Source organism: Plectropomus leopardus, chromosome 12, assembly GCF_008729295.1.
Source record: "Plectropomus leopardus isolate mb chromosome 12, YSFRI_Pleo_2.0, whole genome shotgun sequence".
In the NCBI taxonomy this organism is placed as follows: Eukaryota; Metazoa; Chordata; class Actinopteri; order Perciformes; family Serranidae; genus Plectropomus; species Plectropomus leopardus.
The window spans coordinates 4177777-4202653 of record NC_056474.1 but is presented as its reverse complement, the minus strand read 5'-3'; the positions used below and the strand labels follow the sequence as shown (position 1 = coordinate 4202653).

General features: G+C 41.1%; 1 protein-coding gene across 1 annotated transcript; it reads right to left on the bottom strand.

Annotated features, from left to right (window-relative positions):
• Positions 1-592: 592 nt before the first annotated feature.
• LOC121951510 (zinc finger FYVE domain-containing protein 9-like) lies at positions 593-24066 on the bottom strand. The gene is given in 19 exon segments (XM_042497863.1): positions 593-830; positions 833-947; positions 1907-2016; positions 2019-2082; positions 2304-2409; positions 3588-3750; positions 5110-5190; positions 5372-5522; positions 8700-8804; positions 9367-9449; positions 11986-12210; positions 13221-13376; positions 14699-14821; positions 15214-15322; positions 16913-17067; positions 17222-17398; positions 18045-18144; positions 19334-20769; positions 23995-24066. Coding segments are annotated over 19 exon segments (3573 nt in total). The 5' UTR covers positions 24065-24066; the 3' UTR covers positions 593-786.
• Positions 24067-24877: the final 811 nt, after the last annotated feature.

Below are 24877 nucleotides of genomic sequence, written 5' to 3'. Positions count from 1 at the left end.
AGGATCTGAAGCCAGTTTCGTTCGTCCCACAAAGCATTCAGTCCTCGACAAAATTTTACATAGGACTTAGGAGACACATGTTGAAAGAGCAACCACAAGAAAACAGCTCAGCTCCCTTCACTCAGAGTCAGAAAGCAGGAGTCAATGATTAAAAGGACGATTTTCTGGGAAAATTTAGGGCGTAGCATTAATTTCCGTTGTACAAAATTTCAACAAGATGCAAGCGCGGTGAATATTTGCGGTGTTACGGCCGTGTGTGGAGATTCAGGTCAGTCCTATTAAGAGAAGGTAAATATTGTACAGCAAACATATTTTATGTTTTATATTACTTTTGCAGAGATTGATAGAAAAGGTCTTTTCACATCAAATCTACTTTGATTCAGTGTTGTCAAAACAATAAAATATAAAAACTTTCCAGGGGGGTGGATACTCTTTATAGACACTGTAACACCACACGGGGGTCAGACGGCTCTGGTGTTCATTTCCTGCTCGGAGCAGCTCAAACGAACACCGGAGGTCAGGAGTACCTGTCAGGTGAGCTTCAGGTACGCAGGTGACGGATGATCCCGCTCGGAGCTTCCTCGGGCCCAGGCGGCCTCTGGAGCAGAAACAGACGGCGATTGGATGCATAGGTTTGACTTGAGGAATGCTACCCCGCCTGGCACGCCACAGTTTTCGGGCTCTTTTTGAAGTGCAATCGGTTGAAGGGAAGTGATGGAGGAGGAGCGGGCGGTGAGATGACGTCGGAAAGTAAAAAGATGTCTGGAGGTGAAGCTCAGCAGACTTTTAGGAGATGATCTCCAGGATGTAGAAGACGAGCTCCATGACCACGGGCCCTCGCTCAGCTGGCACGCCCCGCTGTGGATGACGGGGATCAGCGCGCTGTCCAGGTCGCTCAGGTACTGAGGCAGGAGCGGCTGGCCGTTACTTCCTGCCAGGTAACCCACCTGAAACGGCGAGGACAGGTCAGGGCTCTCTGACTCGCAGCACACAAGAAAACATTAAGATTCAGAAGATTTTGTCTCTTAAATCTTTCAGACAGCAGAATTTATAAACAGGGAAAAATTATTATTGTACGTTGGAGAGTTTTTAAAGCTGCCGATTTAGTTAAGTATTGGTTATTGTCATTAATCTGTAGAAGATAATACGTGATTAATTTATCTTTTACTTTCTTCTTTTATTTTGTTGTGATTGTGTTTTTTGTTATTACCATTATTTCTTTGTTTACTGATCTTTTATTGTATTTACTGCTATTGGTGAGGGGGGTTATTTTGACTTTTGTTTTGTAATTGTTCCTGTCCTCTTTTAGTCTTGTTCATCCTTACTTCAGCATTGTTGTTTATTTATGTTGCCTCAACAAGAAACCCTTCTTACTTCTGCTTTTAAAGTTGCTTTTTAAATAATAATATTATTTTAGAAGATAATAATAATAATGTAGCCAATTGTCAATCACAACAGCCACAAAACCCACATCGATAAATGTATCGATAGAGAGCAACCAGCTCTGCATACATACAGCTGAAAACAGCTGAATACACTTAAATTTAATGCTTTTAAAGACCTTTTTAACATCATTTTATTGTAATTTAAGACAAATCACCTTTTTCTGATTTAAGCATTGCAGGTAAGTATAAAGCTAAGTAATATGTATATGGTCAGTGAAATTTTAAAGATCTGTAACATCAGAAATATGGACTTCCACACAGAACAGCTTGAGTCAATTAAACAAAAAATAAATGAAAACATAGATAAATTAAATTAGATAAAATGTTTGTGAAGAGAAAGACCTTTTGTGACTCTTATCTCTCCATTTTCTTTTCTTCAAACTGTAAACACTTTATTTTAAAAAGTTCTATATAGATAAAGTTTGTGTTAAACTGTTTCTGTAACATCTGCAGCGTCCCACCTGGTCAGAGTCCAGTGTGACCCTCAGTCCCAGTTTGGCCATGCCGTCCTCCTTCAGCAGCTTCAGGTGCGGACACAGCGCCATGCAGAAAGCTCTCGCCACGTTCTCGTCAGCCGGCTGTGGTCGGCCGGGTCGCTCAGACCGTTGGGTTGATCCTCACTCTGGAGGAAAAACACCTGAGACAGAAATACACGACATATGACTTTCTCTAAGAAATGAAGAGAATTCAATACACTGACTACAGATAAATTCCTCACACAACGCCTCTTCAAAAAAAATCTCAACTCTCCTTTTAAAGAGAGATAAAGAAAATTAAAAAAAAGGTCTTAAAGCTGCATTAGAGATTTTCTTACTGATACTAGTAAAACGAACAGTACGAGCGTCAGCTGCGACTTGCCTCTGTCCAGCGGATGACTTTGCCGTTGGCTTTGAACTCGGAGCCGTGGAAGATCTTGACGCTGGTGATGGACTCCATAGACTTCCCATCAATCGGACTGATGACACTGAACCAACCAAAACACATAAAAGAACAATGTTTAATTGAAGAGTATTTAAAAACAAGTAAACATAGGAAAGAAGTAAAAGGAAGAGGTGGGGAAGGATGACATTTAGTTTCACTGAATAAAAAAGCAACTGTCGACATTTTATTCCTAACGCAATCAACATTTCAAAATTTAAAAAATCAGTATTTTACTTATATCTGTTATTGGTGTACTGTGTTTCATACACAAACACCAAAGAGGCCTTGGGAAATTAACCCCTGAGCTGTTCGGCGCTTTTCTTTGTTCATCTTTGATCATTTTGTCCGTGTTCATGCATGTGGCATAAATTTATGCAAGATTGTGTCTTTTATTTTTAATCTTTGAAATTTCAGCTCAGCTCCTGCAGTTAATCTAAAATACACTGTGTAAACAAAGTTGTTAGTTAGTTGTTAGTGCAAAAAATGCACTACTGAAACCCATCTACCTTGCATGCAGTGCATCAAAAATAATTCATTTTTTGTATTTTTTTTCCTTCTAAAATTATAGTGGTAAGAAAAATTAATGAATATTTGATATTTATGATTGGAACTGATGTTGGTTAAAAATGAACTCAATGAAAGCAGGAAAAAATATTAGATGTACAACATTTTTAAAGCTTGGTTTTGTAAAGTGCACTTTGTGCGCAGAGCGATACGATGTGTAGCAAAGCGAGCCCTCAGGGTTAAAGTCAAGCAGTAAACAAAAAAATGGTCATAGTGTATACTGTAGACTTCCAGTCATAACGAACTAACCGGATCTGATGGCGGCATGACAGCTGTTAACTTATCTGGTGAAAAACGGGTTAAAACCGCTTCTGTGCAGAGAATGTTCTGATAATGAAGTGATACAGTATCTCCTGAAAGAGCTCAATTATTAGATCTAACAGTGAATAGTCACATTCATATTTGCAGATTTTATCAGTACTGCTGTAAAATTGATTTTGTTGGTCTGTATCTCGAAACCACGTCAAACCGCATCATTCCAGCCGGCTGAGGTTTTCCTCCAGAGGGCTTTCCTGAGCATGCATAATGAGTTTTTATAGCAAAGTAGTAAAAGCAGCGGTTTGGAAGCTATCAGTTCAATTGTCCGTGACATAAATGCATCTCTTCCAGCTCTCTCTCCTCCGACTGTTCGCCGGCTCTTTTCTCCTCCAACCTCACCCCTTGTTGAAGTTGTGGTCGTCCTCCGTCCACTGGATGTGGACGAGCTCCTGGTTCTCCTCCTGGTCGGCTTTACCGCACGTGATGGTGAAGTCCTTCATGTCCCTCAGGGCTTGCCGTAGGGAGTCCATCGTCTCAGCTGTGATCTGGATCATCACGCCGTCTGAAAAGGATACATCATCGTGATCGGTGCTGAAACAAACAGTATATCAATCTGTACACGATCGACAGAAAAACTATTCAGATCATCACAGACGTAAGCATCCACCAAAATGAAAGAAAAAAGAAATGTTTTGGTAGAGGTCATGTGAAGTGTAGTATTCAGCATTTTTGGAGCTTGAACCAACCAAGTTTATTTCTTGTGTGATCCCCTAACTTTATGCAACATGCAAAGCTAAAGCTGGACGAACTTTATGAGTCATGTTTCAAGCAAAAATGCCAAACAAACTTTCTGGCTCTTGAAAAACTTACACGTATAGTGAGAAATATAACTTGCTGTTTATTGATATTTGGGAGATGTTTTTGAAATTTATAAAAAATGGTGGCATTAAAGATACTTTGATATACATAGCACAAATCAAGGATGTAAACTAATTTAACTGTGAGGAAAGCGTATCCAGTCCTAAATATGCCTGCAATTTTTTAAATTATGTATATAGATTATTATTATTATTATTATTAATTGATTTATATAATACCACGTGTTCTAAATGTTAAAAATCAATAAAAATGCATTTACAAAAAAATGCAAACAAGGAGTGACTAGTTTCAGCTTTTCAAATGTGAGGATTAACTGCTTTTTGCTGTTTTATATCACTGTAAATTAATTAAATAATAAATAACTAATCAAATGGTTGATGTATTTTTTTTGGACAATGTTTTCCACTCATATGCGATGTTATTTTATCTTATTTAATTCATTAACTTTTTATTTATTTATTTTTAGTGCTGTGTTTTTTTTTCAAGAGTTTTATTTATATTTATTTATATTGACATTTATGTCTTGAATTTCACACTTTTTTAAAAAAAAATATTATCCGGACTTACCTTAGTTTTGTCTCGCTTATGTTTTGGTAAAACTCTCCATTGCTATTTTGTCTTCTTAGCATCCTGTTTGTGCTTTTGCTTTCCTTTTAAAGCACTATCTAATCTTTGTTTTTAAGGGTCTTATATAAATATAACATAATAAAGATTATTATCATTATTATTATTATTGATAAGGAGATGCAGACGAGTATTACAGTGTATTAAATACCTGGCAAAAAAATCTCAGTACTTCAAATATAATAATATTAGTAATCAAATATTGCCATGAAGCAGTCTTTTGGCATAATACACAAATAGCAATAAAACTAACTGTATTTGAACATCTTTGACAGTTGGTAAGTTTATATCTTCAACTCCTTGTTGCAGCACTGAAAATGAATTGGTGCCAACATAATTTTTGTGTGTATAGAAACCATTGTGTGGTTAAAGTCAGTGTTTCAACAGCCAACATGTAGTTTGTTTTCACAGTTCTCACCTTCCACAATGCTGGTTTTGGCTAAGAAGCCCGACGAGGCTTTCAAAGCTCCACTGAACACAAAGAAACAGGCTCCAGTAACTGCAGAAAAAAAATACAAAGAGAGAAAAAAAAATTTAACTTCACAAATCAACACCGAGTAGTAGTCAAATAATTTTCAGACAAACAGGAGAAGAGAAATAATGAGGATTTTCATGCAGACTAAATGATGGACGTGAAATCCAGACGGATAAAAGGAAACGTGATGAATCTGTGTCAGCACCTTTGCGAGGCTGGTGATGGATGCTGATGGCCTGCGTCTGGTAGTTCCCGTCATCGTTTTGGACGCACACCAGGTGGGAGTCGGCCCGGTCGTTGAAGCACGCCCCCATGGCCAGCACGTGTTCGTTGGACTTGTTCATGGCCTTCATCAGCTGCAAGGACAAATAACATCCATGTCTAATTAAGATGCCCTTTGGGTGTGTGAGCTGGGGAAAATGGGCTTAACGGAGGCCGCCTGGTTAAGCCTAATTGCAGTGGGCTTGTGGGTGAAGTCCTCGAGTCGGATGGGACGGCGCTGAGATGACAGATTGTGAAGAAAGACACTGACATGGGTGGATATCAATAGTAGAGAGATCCCACATTTTAATTCTGCTAAATCCCCTGCCTCTGCGTCTCTTTGAAGCCATCCTTTGCAAATCAGAAATAAAACTGAAAATCTGGAGGGCTTTAACCACTTGCTGCGCTAAAGGCTCGCCCGCAAGCTGTTGAGAAACGGTCCCCACTTCACATTACTGGGTTCCCATCTGTTCCTGCATCAGCAGCCAAACGCTACAACCGCCACCACTCTCTCCGCCGAGGCTCTCTCTCTCAGCCAAATGGTGCTTCGTGTGTATCACTTCTTCTGGTCGGATATTCATTCACACCCTCGAGGCAGCGGCGTTATAACAAGTAGGCAGCCCACGCCTAATGTTCAGCTGCAGGGACCCTGGAGAGTTTGTCACACATCACCTACACACAGCGAACATGTGTGTTGACGTTCAGGGAGCTTAATAGGAGCCTCCTCCTCCGCTGATGTCATTAATCTGTTGGAGGGTTTCATTTTGTGTATGCATGATCCCGAAAAAAAACCCTGCTTTCTCTTCATGTCTACAAACTGTTTTTGTGCCGCAGTGTTTGATTTGGAAGGCTTTGATGTTTTAGGGTGCTCTGACGTCAAACAAGTTTTGCTGGTGTGAGAGCTGTCAATCAAACTCCAGAGTTAAGCAAACAACTAAACCAAGACACAGTCCTGTTTTAGGCAAGTTTCTGTCTTTAGGCTTCTTTAACCCTTAGGGCCCGCTTTAATATTACACACACTCCTATCGCTCTGTGCACAAAAGCACTTTTCAAAATCAAGCTTTAAAAAATATTATACATTAATGATTTTCTACTCTCATTGAGGTAGTTTTTTTTAAGTCAGCCCTAATCATATATATCAAATATTCATTAATTTTCAAAATGTCAACCCTTTAACTGCCTGTTTTTTTATGATGCTGCTATGTTTTAAGATAATAAAAACCACACAAAAAAAGAATTATTTTCAAAATATTGCATGTAAGGAAGATTATTTACTTTTGATTATCACAGTCTGGGATATGTGAATGATTTTTAGCAACATTGACTTTGACAGTTAACCTAATAGAAATAGCGTGTATTTTCTCCATATGCCAAATATGGTAAAAATTACATAATCAGGTAGAAAATAGTAAAAATTACAAATTCTAAAGCAAAAGAGTGATACCCAGAAAGAATACAATGCATGTTTTTATGTTTTGATGGCTGTGGGATCAAAAATTGCAGTTTGAATGTGCTTCAATGGTGCATTTTTTTGCACTTAACAGTATGAAAGAAGCAATTTTGTTTCCACAGTGTTTTTTGGACGTATTGTAGGAGCTGAGCAGGAAATTCCAAGATTGAACAAAATACACAATCTTGCCAAAATGTATGACACATGCATGAACACAGCCAAAATTATCAAAAAGTGAAGAGCTTGTGAAATGTGCCAAACAGTTCCTAAGTGTTAATGTAATTCAGAATGAAATACAAGAACAATTTTACAATGATCGAAATTGATGAAAAAGCATCAGTTAGCATAAAACTTGACTTTGTTGTATGACGGAGACGAGAAGAGAAAAAAACTGGGAAATATCTGGCGTTTCTTGGCAAGTTTTCTTGGCAATTTTATGTTTCTTGATTCCAAATTCACTGAGTTTGAAAAAGTTTTTGCATAAAATACACAGAGCCTCCTCTGTGCTGCCTTGCTCTGGTTTCATCCATGCCTCCAAATCTTGGTTAAATAGACGTTTTTTAAAGAATTGCAGTTATTCTTAAGGTTGAGGGTACAGTGACATCCCGGCCGGTAACAAATTTTGAGGGTTACTTAAAAGGATTCATAAAAATCTACTACTATTACTACTACTACTTATTTTTTAGACTTTAAAAATATCTGTTATGTTTTTATATCGCATTTTTTGTGTCAAGCACACTTCCAGAACTGCAACAAAATATTTCACTGTCAAAGACTTGTTGAGCATGTGACAAAAAAACATTTTTTGTGACAGCATATATGTATTTTTAGCATGAATTTAATAAACAATTAAAGCCAACTGCTGAATGTGAAATGTCAAGGAAGCAATTGGTATAAGCAGCACATATATACAAGATCATTTGATAAGCGTGCAAACGCATAGTACAAAGACGCATTTTGTGATTCTGTCGTACTCCATGTCTTCTAAAAAGTGAGCAAAATGTAACAATCCTCCTGAAACATTATTATGAAAGTTGCCTGTGTCTACCTGTTTGTCACAACATGAGAGAGTAGCTGTCTTGGTTCCAGCTTTTTGGGATTTGTGATGATTTTCTGCCTTTCTCTGTTATGTATCACATTAAATTGAATATTGTTTGGGCTTGGGGCTGTGCAGATAAAATCCTCTATTACAGTATAAGTAAATTTACATAAAAAATATGAGAAGATTCTATTGAAACTGAAAAACATTACCAGGTAGGGATGTCTGGTTTTGGACACTGTATGAATGAATGAATGAATGACTAAATGACTTTAGTTGTCACTCGAAACTTAAATTAAAACATAATATTAACAAACACACAAAACAAAAGTACAAAAGGAGTCAGCAGAAGTAAAACTTACAAATCCCTACCCCTTTCTCCCTGTTTTTTCTTTTAACTAATAAAACTAATTAATATTATTTCAGCAAATTCCCAAATTAATTCACAACTAGTGTATAAACAACCATCCCCAGTTTACTTAAGACCCAATTAAATAAATAAATAACTATCCTAGGTTTATTTACAATTCAAATATACTCAAGAGTTACAAAATAAAAAGTAAAACCCCTAACACAACCTTTCCTCATCCATTTACCTGTCAAAAATATATATTTTGTATAGTCTTTTAGAGTGATTGTTTGTGCTTTTTTTTAACCCATCACCAAACTCATTCCACAAGTCCACCCTGTACACCGAAATACACACCCTGTTTAGTTGTCCACACATTGTTTTTAAATAAATTCTCCTCTCATGTCATTGTGAACCAGATGCAGGTCACTCACCTCATTGTAACGATTACTGGGGACCTTAATGCTCGTCTTCCTCACCTCCATGTCTACAACCAGACCTTTCACCACAGGCAGAGTGTACTGGTAGTTACGGAAGTCCTAAGACAGGGACGAGAAAAAACAATAAGGCTAGAAAAATTACAATTTTAAAATCATACATACTAAACAAAAATTTAAATGCAAAACTTTTGTTTTTGCCCCAAATGGAACGCTCCCTCGGACATATGTCAGCGCTGGAGCGGGCTGTCGCACATTTTCAGTGCTTGAGCGAGCTGTGAGACATGCTCGCGCAATGGAGCGGGCTGTTGCACATTTCCGTGCTGGAGCAAGCTGTCGGACATGTCCACGTGCTAGAGTGGGCTATAGGACATGTCCACGCTGGAGCGGGCTGTCGCACAAGGCCACGCTGGAGCGGGCTGTCGGACATGTCCGTGCTGGAGCGGGCTTTTGGACACATCCGTGCTGGAGTGAGCTGTTGGACATGTCCGCGCTGGAGTGGGCTGTCATACATTTCCGCTCTGGAGCAGGCTGTTGGACATGTCCGCGCTGGAGTGGGCTGTTGGACATGTCCGCGCTGGAGTGGGCTGTTGTACATGTCGCGGTGAAGAGGCTGTCAATAAATAACAGAGCAGAGAAAAATAAAGAAAACAGAGCAACTTACCGCAAGCAGATTCATGATAGTGTGACCGGTCTCTCCAAAAAGGGGTTTTCTGAAGCGAACACTGAACAGCGGACATGGATAAACTGCAAAACAAAAATGTTTGGCTGTTGAAAGATCCACAATAGAAATGTATTACCACCACAGCAAAAATGATGCCAGTTTGGGAATCATTTTTAGATTTTGGGTTCAGTCTTTGGTATGAAAAGTTACAGATGACTTTTTTAACTTTTATTTTATAGTCTTTATTCCTGTTCAGACATTCCTCCTTGTTTGTTTTTATTGATTAATTTGTTTAATCAATTTTTGTGATTTTGTAGGTGTTTCCAGGTTTTTTTCCTCCTGTTTTTATTAGCTGCACAACTTGTGTTTCCCATGTTTTCCATCCTCTTAACTCATGAATGCAAATGAACTGAACAAGAGACCCCACACATCAAATACAGTGCGCTTGCAGTTAGGAGGAACGCTCCTAATCCACAAGTGAAAAATAAGGCTTCTTTTTTCTCTTGCAACCAAAGCTCCTTAGATGACTATTTTTAGCCTTATCTCAGCAAACAGCTGGAAATAAGATCTCGCCACAAACTCTCATTAGCAATAAAACCAATCTCAGCCTCAATCTGCAGTTCAGCGGGGATCCGAGCTCCCCAAACTCCTGCTGGTCACTGCTTAAGGTAAGAGGAGGTGGCGAGGAGAGCTACACTGTTTGTGTGGTGGATTAATTTCATGGTGATGGTAACATTTTGTGTTTGAGAGCCTCGACTGTATGTGGCTTTGTTAATGTATTCTATCCGAGCAAGCTGGAAGCGGGCAAGAGGCTTAGCGGAGCCAGGCGGCGCTCCGTGCTGGCAGGTCTGGCTGTGAGAGCGGGGGGATTTGGTGGAGAGGAGGCGCTCTGATAAGACCCCTGACAAGACTTCCTGGTTCATGTGAGAAGCTGTGAGAAATATATGAGAGCAGGTTGTTTTGATGCTGACAGGCTTCTTCTGACAACTGACTTGCCAAGCTCTCTGCATCCAGCTGGATCTTAATATTTTACAATAAAAACCATCAAACTGACACTTGAGCTCTTTGCTTTCCATTTCACGTAATTTCAGTTTGTGATGTTTGGTCCTAACGCTCGACAGAAACATGCAATCTTTGTTAATGAAAAAGAAAAGACAAGAAAGCAGTAAACCTCACATAATTAATTCATCTCACTTGGTGCTCTATCCGGTAAACTGGGCCGCCACCAACTTTTCCAAAATTACAGAGCAATCAAAGCATGCACAAACAGACCTCAGAACAGCTTCTACTCAAAAAAACATCATTACACTGAACACTGTACTAAAACACACAGTCCTTCACTGAGAAGCACTTTAATTCCTGTGCAATACTCTATGTGCAATATAATGTATACACAGGTACTGTGCATGTGTGTTTGAACTGGTGTGTGTGTATGCATGTATGATATAATTTAACACTATTTTTAATTACACTTTTTATTATTTATTAATTTTATTTCATTGTATGCCCTTAAATTCTATTTGAGCCCTGTTCAGGCAGTGCAGCTGAATTTTGTTGTATTAATCTGTTTAATGACAATAAAGATTATCTATTCTTTTAAACATTTGGGAAATTTATCTTAGACTGAGCTGTTTATATCCACATAGAGAGCCCATCCTTGTTTATGGAAATCGCCATGTTAAACCGATATGTTTCTGCAGCAGCCCAGAGTAGAAAAAACAAACACTGGCTGTAGATCGAGCCTTTTGCGCTTTTGAGCAGCCACCGTAGTTAGAGGCCCTTTTGCAACAAGCAGCCTTGGAGGTGAGCCGCCCACACTGCTGTGCCAAACATTTGGAGAAACACTGATCTGTAACATTAAACTGCTTAAGTAGGTGTTTTCTGTGTTATTAATCTCTGTATTTGTTTTAAAGAGGAAAAGACCTCTGTGGATAACTCAGCTCCTGCTAAAAACCTCCTAACAATGAACACTGACTTAGCTGGTTCCAATCTTCGGTCATCACCACTTGCCACTAAATACTCCTAAATGTTGCACTCTTCACATTTCAATGAAAAACAACATTTTTTACACAGAGAGGAGGTGGAACTTGGAGCTCAATCAGGACGAACAAAATTACTGACAAACCTGCCGGGCAACAGCAGAAAATAATAAGGCCAAGGACTGCGCTAAAAAGTGCTTCGAAAAAACTGAATAATGAACTTCTACATTTCTATGACAACTTGAGAAAAACAATCTGTTTATGGAGATCGTGTGATATGACTGAAAGCGCCACAACAGCTACTAAATGGCCCTTGAAGTGAGTGATGCTGAAGGTTTGGACTGATTCTGTCGTACTATCACAGTCTACAATTGTCTTAAAATATGTTTTGATCTTTCTTTTCTAATCTCATTTTAAATTTTAATTATATTAATTTATTTCAACCGTATTGTTTTAGATGTTTTTAATTAGTTATTACTCTTCTTGTCGTGGACTTTTATTTGTATTTTTGTGTGATGTATTTTGCTTTATGTCATCGTAACTAACTGTATCGTCTTGGTGTCTTTTCTGATTATGAAAAGAAACGTGACCTTAAACTGTATGTCAGCACTTTAAAAACAACATGAAGTCCAGTACTCACATCGGTACTCTGCACCCAGCCGCAGCATGAGGCGGATGGGGAAAACCTTGGCCCAGGGCGTCTCCCACTTCTGTATCAGGATGCCGAAGAGGTAGGGCGGGTTGGGCAGCAGCAGGTCCTGCAGCGACTGGAAGGAGGGGCTGATGTAGAGGAAGCCGCCGTGCTCCTTACTGCCCAGGAAGCTCTGCGTGAAGAACGAGTGACTCAGGTGGCTGAGCACGTTGCCTTTAGGAGACGAGGAAGAAGGGGAAGGAAGGAGATGTTAGTGGTGTAGGAGATGTGAGGAGGTGTGGGTGAAACAGGAGAGGGAAAGGCACAGCAGGGCAGAGGGGGAGAATGACGTAAATGAGATAGGGATGAAAATAAAGAGGATGAAGTGGAAGAAAAGCATAAAAATGAACACAAAGGGGAAGAAGAAAGACAAACCAGAGTTCTCATCCTTTGAAACTGGAAGTAAATATGAAAGGAGGCTCTGAGTGTTTACTCGGGATTACTGTGAGGATAAGGAGGCTTGCTTAGTCTGTACTGCTTTCAACAACAATGAAAAACAACGCATCTTGTCTCCTCGCCCTACAGCCTCATATTACCCACAGAGGTTTCACGTTACCAATTATCTGAGGGAGGCATCGCTGGCTTTAGATGCCAGTTAAATGCAAAGCTCAGAGTCTGGGACTTGCTAAAGCCAGCACTTCTTCCCCGAGACCTGACTGACGGCGAGTTAATCAGGGACGACACACACAATATGGCTCCCTTCCACCAGCCTGAAACTGCTCCAGTGTGAATATGAAAAAGGAAACAGCCTGAGGGGAGCGAGCCGTCAAAGTCACCCGATATTAGCCGAATCTGCTCTGCAGCATATGCAGTTAAAAATGCACGAAAAGCGTTGGTGAGGTGTCACGCCAGGAGGGAGGTGACCTGACAGCAGGACGATAATGTTTGGACCATTTTTCATGAAAAACACAGACACAGTCAAGCAGCAGTGGACAGTAACCTAATTTCAAAATAGAGGACGACTGGATGCACCTGTTGTCTCTACGGGACAAAAAGTAGAGCTAGAGCATTTTCCCCTTTCATTACTTTATCATTTTTAACCCAGCAGCACCTGACTCAGACAGGTAAACTCACCTGTGGACAGAACTACTAATGAGCTGCTATCTCCCCCAAGAGGGCCCCACGGTGGACGTGGACTAATTTCACAGAGAGCCTCCTGGTGGAGCTGTTGGTTGTGTTCTTACCACTGAGGGCCTCCTGGTAGAGCTGCACAAAGTGGGTGAAGATGTCTTTCGGGATGGTCTTCTCGTCAGGTAGACACTGGAGCAGGATGACCACCTCAGCCTGGCCGACGGCGTGCATGCCCTTCGTCGTCACGTACCAACACTTCCTGTTTACGTCTGTGGGAAGAAAGAACAGAAAAGTAGTCTGTCATATCAGACACACAAGAGGGAGTTACTTCATTTGATCCTTTCAAACATTAACATGATGGCAATTTTACACATTTGTCTCGTTTTTCATGTCCATGCTTTTAATGCCGACAAGGAAATCTCTGATCACTGAGGTTGTGACTCTGGACACAGACTTAAATATAATTAAATTCAAAGTCAATTCTAATTTACACATTATTCCAATTATAATTAAACATAATTTAGACTTAAACGGCTAAAAACTGTGGACAAATATCTGAAATGGGGACATTGGGTATGAATCAGAGCGATGTCCAGAATATCCACTGTCCACTATCATTTCACTTCACCATATTATTTCTCTTATGTATGTATGAAGCATCTTTTTATACATGTTATTTCTTTTTTTTTTTTTTTGCATTTATGGACCAGTCTTGTAATGTTGTTTTTATGCTCGCTTTTGAAAAAAAATTATTAAAAAGTTAAAACAATAAGCTAGCAGTGTTTTTGCTGAATTGAATGCAGTCAGATTTACATGAAGTTGACACCGGCACAAGTTAAAATATTCTCAGAGAGAAATTAAATGTATGCATTGTTCCTTCCTTTTTTAGTAAACTCTTTAAATGTGCTGCTCAAGAATCATCTTCTTTGCACGATTACAGGATTAAAATAACTTCAATAAGCAAAAAAAACCCCTGTGATTGAACTATTTTGCATTAAAAAAATTCCTCTCATGTCAAATCAGTCTTTAAGTGTTTTCTCCCCCTTGCAATGCACAAAATGCTCATATCTTAAATTTCCATACCTGCTAAGTGCATGAATGAATAAATGAATATCCAGCAAAGCGCTTTACATACAGCATAGCAGCTAATTGGAATTAAGAGTGCCAACTTAACGTCATGTTATTCTATCTTTGTGCACTGTTGCAGATTAGCAGCATATTTCTCTAATAAATGATCAAATCCACCATTAAAATTAATAGCAAATTAATTGTGGGGAGTGACGACATATCACTCCATATACCCTGCCTAAAATAAGGTTATAAAAACATCCATGTGAGTCAAGTTCAGTAAAAGAATTTTGGCTACTCAGTAATTCACAGACAAAAGCCTAATAAGGCATCATTAAAAATGTATACAGTACAAATATGTACTTTCCATTTTCCCTAGATCATCTTTAAATGAATAATTTAAAAGTAGGTCCTCACACTGATTTTTGCTCCTCTTAAAGTTCCCCATGTGAAAAATATTTTGACCTGCATTTTTTAAAACATCGCTAATGCTAGGAGGGCCCTCCATGGCTGGGTAACTCACAGTTGACGAGCTTGACCATGGCGAGCAGGTTAGCGTTGAGCACGAAGACCAGGGGGTCCGGTCCTCCTTCCTCCAGCTGCTGCATGAGGACGATCTCCGACGGCCTCTCCTCCACTGCGTAATCTGCAGGAGCGGTGGAGCAAAAGAAGGAGAAAAAGAGCGTAGGGAGGAGTCGAGGTAAAGTTAGATAAACAGACAGGAAGAGGAGGATGACAGAGGGGTGGAGATGTCGGAGTGAGGATGATAAAGGAGTCACATGTGAGGTGAGAGAAGGAGACGATGATCAGACCTTGTGAACAGAAACCCTCCCAGTTATTTAAAACATCATCACTGAACTTCCCATGAAGAAATCCCCCCCCCCTCCCGTGTTGGCGATGAGTGGTCGATACATGAGCCGTGATATAAAGCACGCGTAAAACACAAGCGGGCACACAAATACAGCAGCTGACGGAGCGATGAGGAGGCAGCAGAATGGTGAGGATGAGGGCAAGCACCTGTGATGTGGCCTCCCGTACCTCCTTTGACTCCGGTGGAGATGAGGATGGGAGGGAGCCCGTCCTCCGGGATCAGGCTGAGGGAGCTGCCCACGGGGCTGCCCACCGGGGCTACAGGGGTATGGGCTGCCTGCGGGTGGAGAGGAGGGGTGGGGGTGCCGTGTTATAACACACAGTGAGATGTCATAATAGAGAGCCAATAACCAAACAGGGCTCATGTCTGTGATTATACTGTAAAACTTTAAATATAAGCCTAGTCCCAGTTACACACCCAGTCCCTTTTATAAGCCCGGTGTGGCGACACATTTTGACAAATAAAGGCCTGTCTCCATTAGAAGCCCAGTCTGGTTGCTAAGCAGTTCATTTTTATAGAAGCTCTTTGGATGTATAAAACTTGGGTTGTTGGCTACCTGCTGGAGATCATTTTAGTTATCTGCTTAGATCACACATACAAATATAAATGTTTAAACTTCTGTCAATATGGACATGCTACTCACATTGGCAGCTTGGTAAGATTCTACAATTCAATCATTTAGTTAATTTTACTGAAACAATGAGCACCAAAGAAGACAGTATTTGAGGCATGGTAAACAAGAGACACAAAAAAAAAGGGGGGGGGGGGGGGGGGGGGGGGGGGGGGGGGGGGGGGGGGTGGGGGGGGGGGGGGGGGGGGGGGGGGGGGGGGGGGGGGGGGGGGGGGGGGGGGGGGGGGTAGGGGGGGGGGGGGGGGGGGGGAGGGGGGGGGGGGGGGGGGGGTGGGGGGGGGGGGAGGGGGGGGGGGGGGGGGGGTGGGGAGTAGGCATAAAACTATTTTTAAAAAAGCTAAGGAAACATGTCTAGTGAACTATATTCACAATTATCAGAATTATATATCAAATATTTAAATTATGTAAATATAATACAAATTATTTTTATAGAATAATATTTTTAAAGATTTGTTTCTCACTTTGTATGTTTTTTAATTTTACTTTCTCTTTTTTTAATTATTAGTTTTTCTTTTTTCACAATTTTTTAAGAAATGTCATTTGTATTTGACTATTATACTGATTTTGTCATATAAAATTAAAAGCGTGCCCTTTCAACACCCTTACTGGCCTGAACTGTACGTTCTATCCTGCTTTGATACATTTTCATGGGCTAAATATGAAAACAGTTAGAAAAGCACATTAGGAGACCCGAAAGTTCACCATTCAGCCAACGCTGCTGCCGAACTACAGAAGTCAGCTCACCTTTGGTAATAATTCACATTCATGCATTATTGAATTTTTGCCAGTTTCATGGTGTCATGTGAAAGTCTGATTTTATGCTCAAGTTCTGTCTGCAGTGCATCATCAGGCCATCTGAATGAAGTCATTTTAAAGCTTTGACAATCATTCTGCTCACCAGTCATGAATCATCCTGACAGGTGGCCTTCAAGTCTTGTGACTGTAGAGCAGCAAAACCGCAGAAACAACCAGACTCAACTTGTTATTTCTTGTGAGGCAAACTTTCATGCATTTTCCTTTAAGCGCATCAGCCGACTGGGATTTCTAATTCTGATTAACAAGGAATGTTGCCTTTGAATTACCGCAGACCGTGACCCAGCCAGTAAATCACCCAGAATCACACAGAAAGACTTCTTTGTGGCTTCCTCCAGTGAACTGCAGGGTTGCAAACATGACCACAACAAGCTCAGCTAATAGCATTAGCTGTGGGTGAATGTTTGTCGTGGCGAGCCTACCTCTGACGATTCAGAAGTGGAGGATTTGTTTGAAATGGCCAGAGACTGCGAGGGGGCCGGGCTGGAGGTCGGAGGTTTCGGGGACTCTGCTGTGTCTCCGTTTGGTAGCACTCCATCAGCAAACCACACCCTCCTCTGCTCGCGTGTCAGGGACCCTAAAAGTGAGATAAAACACCACAAAATATAAGACTTACTGCAAGCAAGCCTTTACCAGAACAAGCAAAAAATACTTGTTTAAAAGAAGCAGGGACAGAAAGTCACTGTAGAAGGTGAACAGGAGAGCATTTTTATTCTTGGTAAAGGTTGTACCCTCGTTGCCAGCCTGTTTCAGGACTCCCACGGGCACCATGACGGTCGGAGGAGGGGAGCTGAGCACCCCTGAGGCCTGGGCCTGTTGCAGAGGGGGGATAGTGGAGCAGTACTCCGCTGGGTTGTTGGGGTTTGGACTCTGGTTGCTCGCAGTGGCCGGTGTCTCCCATGATTGAGCTGACAGAGACAGAAAACCTGATAAGTATAAAAGCTCATGATACACAGTTGTACGCTGTCGTCTCTCCTGATGACTCAGGGCCTTTTCAACTGTATTTTAAGATCAAATAATGGATGGTAGAAAACTTTCCACAGCTCAACCAGGACAAACTGAGGTCTTGACTACTGAAGTCTAGAGAGAAACTGATTCTGTTGTAATGGGTTATATACAAAATTGGGATGGTTGTATTGGGTTGTATATAAAACAGGGACAGTTGTTAGTATCGTAGAGGTTTGCATATAAAATTTGGGAAGTCGTTTATGTAGAATGTGAATGTATATATATATAATGGTAAGATTAAATAAGTGTGTACTTCTTCCTACTCCTTTTTGAACATGTGATATTTATTTGTAACTGAGATAAGATGTATAGGTTTTGGATAGGACGTTTTTGTGTCTTTTTGTTCATTGCACTTGCTGTAAGGCTCTTTGTTTTTATTTGTGTGTTTTGTTTTTACATCTTCAAAATAAAGATTCATTCATGGAGTCATTCATAAAACTACAAACACTGGCAATGAAACTTCTACTACATTTATTGTATTGTCATATAACGGATATAAAATTACATTTACTGTGATAGAAGTATTATTATTGAAATGACACACACCACTTGTCAGTGCAGAATGACAGGTGACGCATACGCGAGCCTCCTTCCTGTCCATGTACATGAGCCTGCACTTCAGGCTGCAACACGTCGCACAGAAAACCTTAAAAACACACACAAAAAAGATATTCATTTGAAACACATTCTAAGAATAAGCATACTGGACATAAAATAAAATATTTATAGAAATTATTTTACTATGAGGGTTTTTTTTTTAAAGGTGAAGAATCGGAAAAAAGGTTGTGACTGAGTGTGCAGCAAATGTACCATTTTATGGATATTGATTTCCTGTACTCTGTCAGGGCTTCAACGAGCTGCAGCTGTGTACGGGGCACTTTACATTCAACGAATTAGCACCTCATCACACATCTTTATCTGGCAACATTCAGATCTTCACAGCACTGTCACAAACTGGTGTGTGGACCCACCAGTCCGGTGGTGGTGTTGGTGCTCGGAGGATCCCGCTGCTTCTATTGTTTGCGACTGCTGCGCTGGTGTCGGTATTACTGCAGTGCCAGCGCCTCCCTGCTCAAGTGGCAGAGACTGTGTGTTTGTTTACCACCATGGGAAATTAAGTAGCAGCCGCGAGATTTTCCAGTGCAGAGTCAGCGACCATATCTTCCTTTTTAAAGCACTGTGTGGACACCCCGCTGCACGTGTGGGTGGCCATGACGCTGGAAAGCTACCTGCACACCCACTGAGTTTATCTGCAAAGAAATGCCTAAAAAGGAACTAATCTATCAAACTATTTACCTCCTAACTTCACAGATTTACCTCCCTTATCACCCATTTGGAATATGACTCCGTTCGCACTCACGCATGACATCTGTCTTTTTTTTCAACACTCATTTATACTGTTTTGTTTTGGTTGTGTTATTTTATTTATGTGCATTTTATTTGACCTGGAAGATTTAAAGCAATATGACAACTGTTTAACTCTCAAACATTACAGATTGTGTTTCAGGTATGTTTCTTTTATAGACAAATTAATCATCAACTCATTTATTAATCACTCTGCAACCCTTTGGATAATCAGTTATTTTTAACTGTCTCAAGTCATTTTCAAGCAAAATACCAAAATTCTCTAATTTTAGATTCTTACTTCTGAGGAGCGGACATTAAAGTTATGGAGAAACTGAAAAGGCGTCCCTGTGCTTTCCTTACCCACAGCCCTGAAGTAATTCAACCTTTAAATTTAAGACTGGAAGAAGGCAGCCTGACACTACCATTGAGTGTTTTACACTTTCACATTTTACATTTTCACATAAAAGCAGCTCTATCACTTCACTGACCTTGCCACAGGCCCTGCAGTGGTGCCTCCTCTTGGTGAAGGTGAACTTGACATCACATTTCATGCAGACAGGGGCCTGGGAGTCGGGCACCCACACCGGGGCGACCTCTCCCAGGGAGCTGGCAGGTTTCCTGCACAGGGAGCCCTGTTGACCTGCCTGGAGGTCGTTGTCTGGGCTCTCAGAGGGGATCAGAGGAGCAGAGTGGACGACACCATCTCCGTTCACCCCGACTACACTCTGATCTGTCCCACTGGGCGTGTTTTCAGAAGGCGTGCCTCTCCGACACTGGTTCTCCTGGTTTTTGTTCTTGCTGACGGCAGACGGGCCAAGCTGATTTTGGACTTGGCCCGACAGCGGCTGAGGGATCTGGAGCTTGAGGCTGACCGGCTGCTTCGGTCGCGCTCCCCCGTAGGGAACACTGACCGGCTGCAGCCGATTGTTGTTGAGTTTTGGTTGGATGCTACCTGACCCCACTGCGCCTCCTTCGCTGCTCTCTTGCTTGCTTTCCTCCATTTCTTTCTCCTCAGTAACAGAGTCCTCTTTGGAGGGGACAGGAGAGGGAGAAAAACCCTCCTCCACCTCCTCCTCCTCAAGTCTGGCATGGCTCTCCTGCTCCAAACCATTAGGAAGGCTTGTTATTCTGAGGAGTTGGTCTGTGTGTCCGTCTGAACCACATCTCCTCTCCTTCTCCTCCACTCTGACCCTGTCAGGAGGAGACACACCATTCTCCTCCACCCCACAACCAGCCTGAACATCTCGCCCCCTATTCAAGAGACTTTCTACCTGCTCCTCCTTAAAGTCTGCAGTTTGTTTTTCTTGACCATTGTCCTGTAAAACATCTGTACTGGCCTCCTCTTTCACATCTTCCCCATTTTGTGTTGTCGGTTCCACATTTGGATGAGTTTCGTCTTCGTGTTGTAATCCATCCTCGAAGGTAAAGTGAGTGTGATTGACAGTGGTGCCTCCTCCTCCTGCTGAGGCGGCTCTCTCCTCTGGATGAGGTTTAGCCTCCTGGTCCGCGGCACCGGGCTGGTTGTCTGAAGGAGAGTTTATCTCCTTACTGAGCCCATCCAGATGTGGGCTTGCGGGGCTGGCAGGGCAGCCATTCTCCACAGCAGTGCAGGCCGTCACGGGGGGCGGCGAGAGATCGTCTGTGCCCACCAGTTTGCCGATGTTGGGCTGGGGGAGGGGCGGGCTGTGGACGTCTGCTGGCCTCTCTTCTACCCAGGATGGGGGATCAGGACCAGGATGTCTTTTAGGGTCGGCCCCCGGGGAGGTGCTTGAGGAGGAGTCGGGGAGGGTTTTGAAGGGCAGCGGACTCTCCCGGGGGCTGAGGTCTGCGTGGGCCAGGGCGGGGTTCAGAGAGAGCAGGTGGGCTGGCGGGGCCAGTATCTGGGTCCACTTGGCATCCGAGAGAATGGGATTGTCTGTCTCATCTGGCAAAGAAAGACAAGAAGAAATTAGATGATCATATTGACCTCACCTAAAGACATAGCCTTTATTTATTTATGTATTTATTGTACTATTTATAGGTTTCAGGGGTTGAGAGAGAATATGGGCTCCACTCGGGGTGAGCTGCGGGAGGGGGGCTCGTATGTTTGTGTTCTGGTGCTGGACACACCGACACAAAAATATCTCAACCCTGTCAATAAACCTTTTAATAACCGCTGGGTAAAATGACCATTCCTGTCACTGTGTGTGTGTGTGTGTGTGTGTGTGTGTGTGTGACAGACACAGAAGCAGCATCACAAACACTAAAATGGCATTCATCCGAAAAATTCCAAATGCCTAAATTGAAAACTGAACACCTACCCAATTACTCAGATAGCTGAATATTTGGGTCCCGCCCTCTTATATAATGCTGAATAGTTTAATGAATAAAAATAGATTTGATTTTAATTGTTCAATTGTGTCACTGTTTTTTGTTTTTCAGTAAAATCTGAATCTGCTATGTATTCAGTAGCCTCAGATATCACTGTGAGGTAAATGTAATAGTAGACCTACAATGTTCTCTGAAGTCAAAGTACAAGTACACAAAAAGTTAGTTGTATAACGTTGAGTTGCATGTTTTTTCAACTTTTTTTACATCGTTGCAGGGCACCATGAGTTAGAATAGCAAAATTTAACGTTTTTTTAAGATCTAAACATAAAAAAAAAATCTGTAGTTGTTTGGGCACTACATGTATTGCTCAGGACTCAAAAAAACATGCTGTAAAGTGTGAAGTTGTTTGCATGAGCTGCAAGCAGAAAACTGCAAGCAGCAATACCACACACAGGCCATGCAACTCTACGAGTTTTAAACAGACTGCTGCATTAGTGTTATCAATTGATTGAATGGTGCCTTTGCTGAACTTTGCATAAAATGTGATCTATATCTTGCATAAGTCACCGTTTACCCTAGTTTTTCCGGAAACAGAAAATGAAACAAAAAATAAGGAGAAGTGGCTACCAGCAAAGAGATCATGAACCCATAAAATCAAGACAGGAAGCTTCAAATTAACTGCCACGGAGAACTGATACAAAGATACACACTCCCAGGTGATCGAAAGAGCTAAAAATGGCAGGAAGAAAAACCAAGGGACAAATTGAGAAAATGAGGTTGGCATGGAGTAGGAAATTAGTGTGTGGATGGACTGGGAAATTCAGAGAAATTGGGCCAAATGGCTCGCTCACCCCTGGGAGCCATCAGTCAAGCTGACACATGAATGCTGTGTAATACGAGCGGAAATTCTTATAATATTTATTCAAAAGGACTTTCTCACACAGCCGTGTCAGCTACTATATAGTGCTCTCCTCCCTCCACTGGAATTCATGCTAAGCTGTTTTAGTATGTGCCGCACCAGATTCAAGCAGCGCACACACACACACACACACACACACACACACACACACACACACACACACACACACACACACACACACACACACACACACACACACACACACACACACACACACACACAGAGTTAATCTGCCAAGCTGGATCTCTGGCAGAGGACACACAGATAATCACTCACAGCCAAAATACACACTGAGCTCACAGTACCATCAAAATATGCTGTGGCTTTTTTTCTGGGGTCATCTGCCTTAAAATCCAGAAAAAGAGCAATCTTTTCTCTATAATAAGCACACTGGAGTGCTGTGGGTGTGCAGATACACAGCTCAGTAATGCTGTGTTTACTTTGTGATCACCGTAAATAAACTTAGTGGAAGCTGTTTCAAAAAGGCCCTAACACAATTTCTTTACTCATTGTGAACATTAAATAAGTACTTCACTGCTGGAAAGATGGCCTTTTCATAAGACTGGGCTGTCTACGCAGTAGAAAGGTACAAAATACTTTAGAAATTGGTGCTATATTAAGGTTTCCCCATACATTCTTTATTTTTGGTGGCCCGCCACAATTAAAACATCTGCCACAACAAACAGATTTTCTATGTTAGGAGCTAGACTGTTCATTAGGAGCGGTGATGGAACATAAACGCTGCTCAGTTATTCATTGTGCAAACTCATCAGAGCGCAGAGCGTACTCTGGGCACAGATGGAGCAGCAGAATAACAGGTGCATTGACAGTGAAACTTAAGTGTTCATTCTGCTGGGTCTAAAATAGGGATGCACGATTGTAAAATTCTGGGCTATTAACGATGTTTAAAATAACAATTAGGCCAATTTTGTTGTTTATTTTGTTTTTATTGTTATTTAGTCCCCCTTTTGTGCCAGGGAAACAAAGAAATCTTGAAAGAAACAAAGAAATCTGAACTGTTTCAAAGTCATGCAGCCCTTCATGACGCTATCTTTGAATGAGCATGAATTCAATTATTAAGATTTATGAAGCATCCTTTAAAATAACCTTCTCTGGTTATGAGACAGAAGCTCAGTTGGTAAAGCGGGCGCCCCATGTACAGAGGCTACGTCCTCTGGTTCGATTTCAACCTCTGTCCTTTACTGCATGTCATCCCCTCTCTCTCTCCCCATCTCATACTTATGCTGTCCTATCAAATAAAGGCAAAAATACCAAAAATAATCTTTAAAATCACCTTCTTTGACATAAAAACATTTTTTTCTAATTAAGTGCTTCAAAATTCTTCTATATAATTGATTTTAATTCCCTCTCCAATGTCATTTTTATATTGCCATGAAGACATCATTTCCAAGATTACATTAAACACATCATGAGTTGTGTGATCTTTTTGTTTCCATGGTGGCAGCATGAATGGCGGGCAATATGAAAATGTGGACATAAAGCCGGTAGTTAGTTTGGGCAGCAGCCCAAGGCCAGTGAATCTCTGCCGGATGACAAGTTGTGTGTCTTCGGCATGATACAAAGCTTGTTAAAAATCCCTTTTAAGTGTGAAGAAAAAAAAGACTTTGGTCTTGCACCAATTTTGCACAAGCCCAGAGGAAATAGACAGTCCAATTAGTCCTACTCCCTCTGCAAACCCTGAATCACCACCTGTAAATGTTACTCAAAGTCATTGGGTGGTGATCGTCTGACACCCTGATGATTTACTCATTGGTTAAATAACTGCGCCGTGACCACAGCTCCTCTGACACTTCAATCCCACAGCTTCACCTTGTCTCATCCGTCTTTTCTCAACCTCAGTGACTCGCTGTTTGTCCTTGATTCGTCTCCACATCCATTAAAAGTAACACAGCAGCTCACCTTCGTTCTGCTCGAACTCATCCAGCACCTTGTCCAGGTTGGAAGGCCCGGCCTGGAAGTAATTCTCCATGGGTCAGGCAAGCTCCACCCTGCCAGGACGGCCTTTATGTGAACCTAGAAACAAAAAAAGAAGTGTGTCCTTAATACTAAATCCTGTTTCACATTTCCATATTTGCATAATGCACGTGTCCCCCCACGAGGGCCTGTATCATATCTCCCTTTTTTCATATCTTACTTTAATATGATTTAAGTAGAAACATCCCCTCTAACTCTTTCGCTCTCCCTCATATTCCCTTCCATGTCAGTCCCCTCTTTTGTGATCACATGGGTCCGCAGAGATAACGAAAGGGAAGGTTTTGGTTTTGATTAGGAAGGTTTTGGTGAATTATATGGCCTAAATACAGTAACAAGGTGACATCCACTATGCAATCTTATCAAATTATCTACATAATCAAACGTAATGGTTTGTTAAGTTGAATTTTAACCCTTGAAATCTGATCAAATTGGCTGAATTTTCTTTAAAAAAAAAAGGGGGGAAAAGTTACAAGTTATGAGCTGCAAGAAAATTACCTGAAATTTAGCAAAAGAGAAAAAAAAATTAAAAAAAACAATAAATAAATAAAAAGATTAAATAGTTTCTAATAATAGTTATAATTATAAATCTAAATTTCTAAATAATTTCTCCTATGTTCTTCTCCTTGTTCTTTTCTTTCTTTTCTTTTCCTAATTTCTTCCAATTTGCAGGAAATCGTTTTGCCAAGTTACTCATTGCCCTTTTAGCAGAATTTCACATATTTTCAAAAGAAATCAAACAAATTTGCTCAGGTTTCAAAGTTTTAAATGAATGTCAAAAAGGTGTCCGAATGAAACACAAGAAAACTCA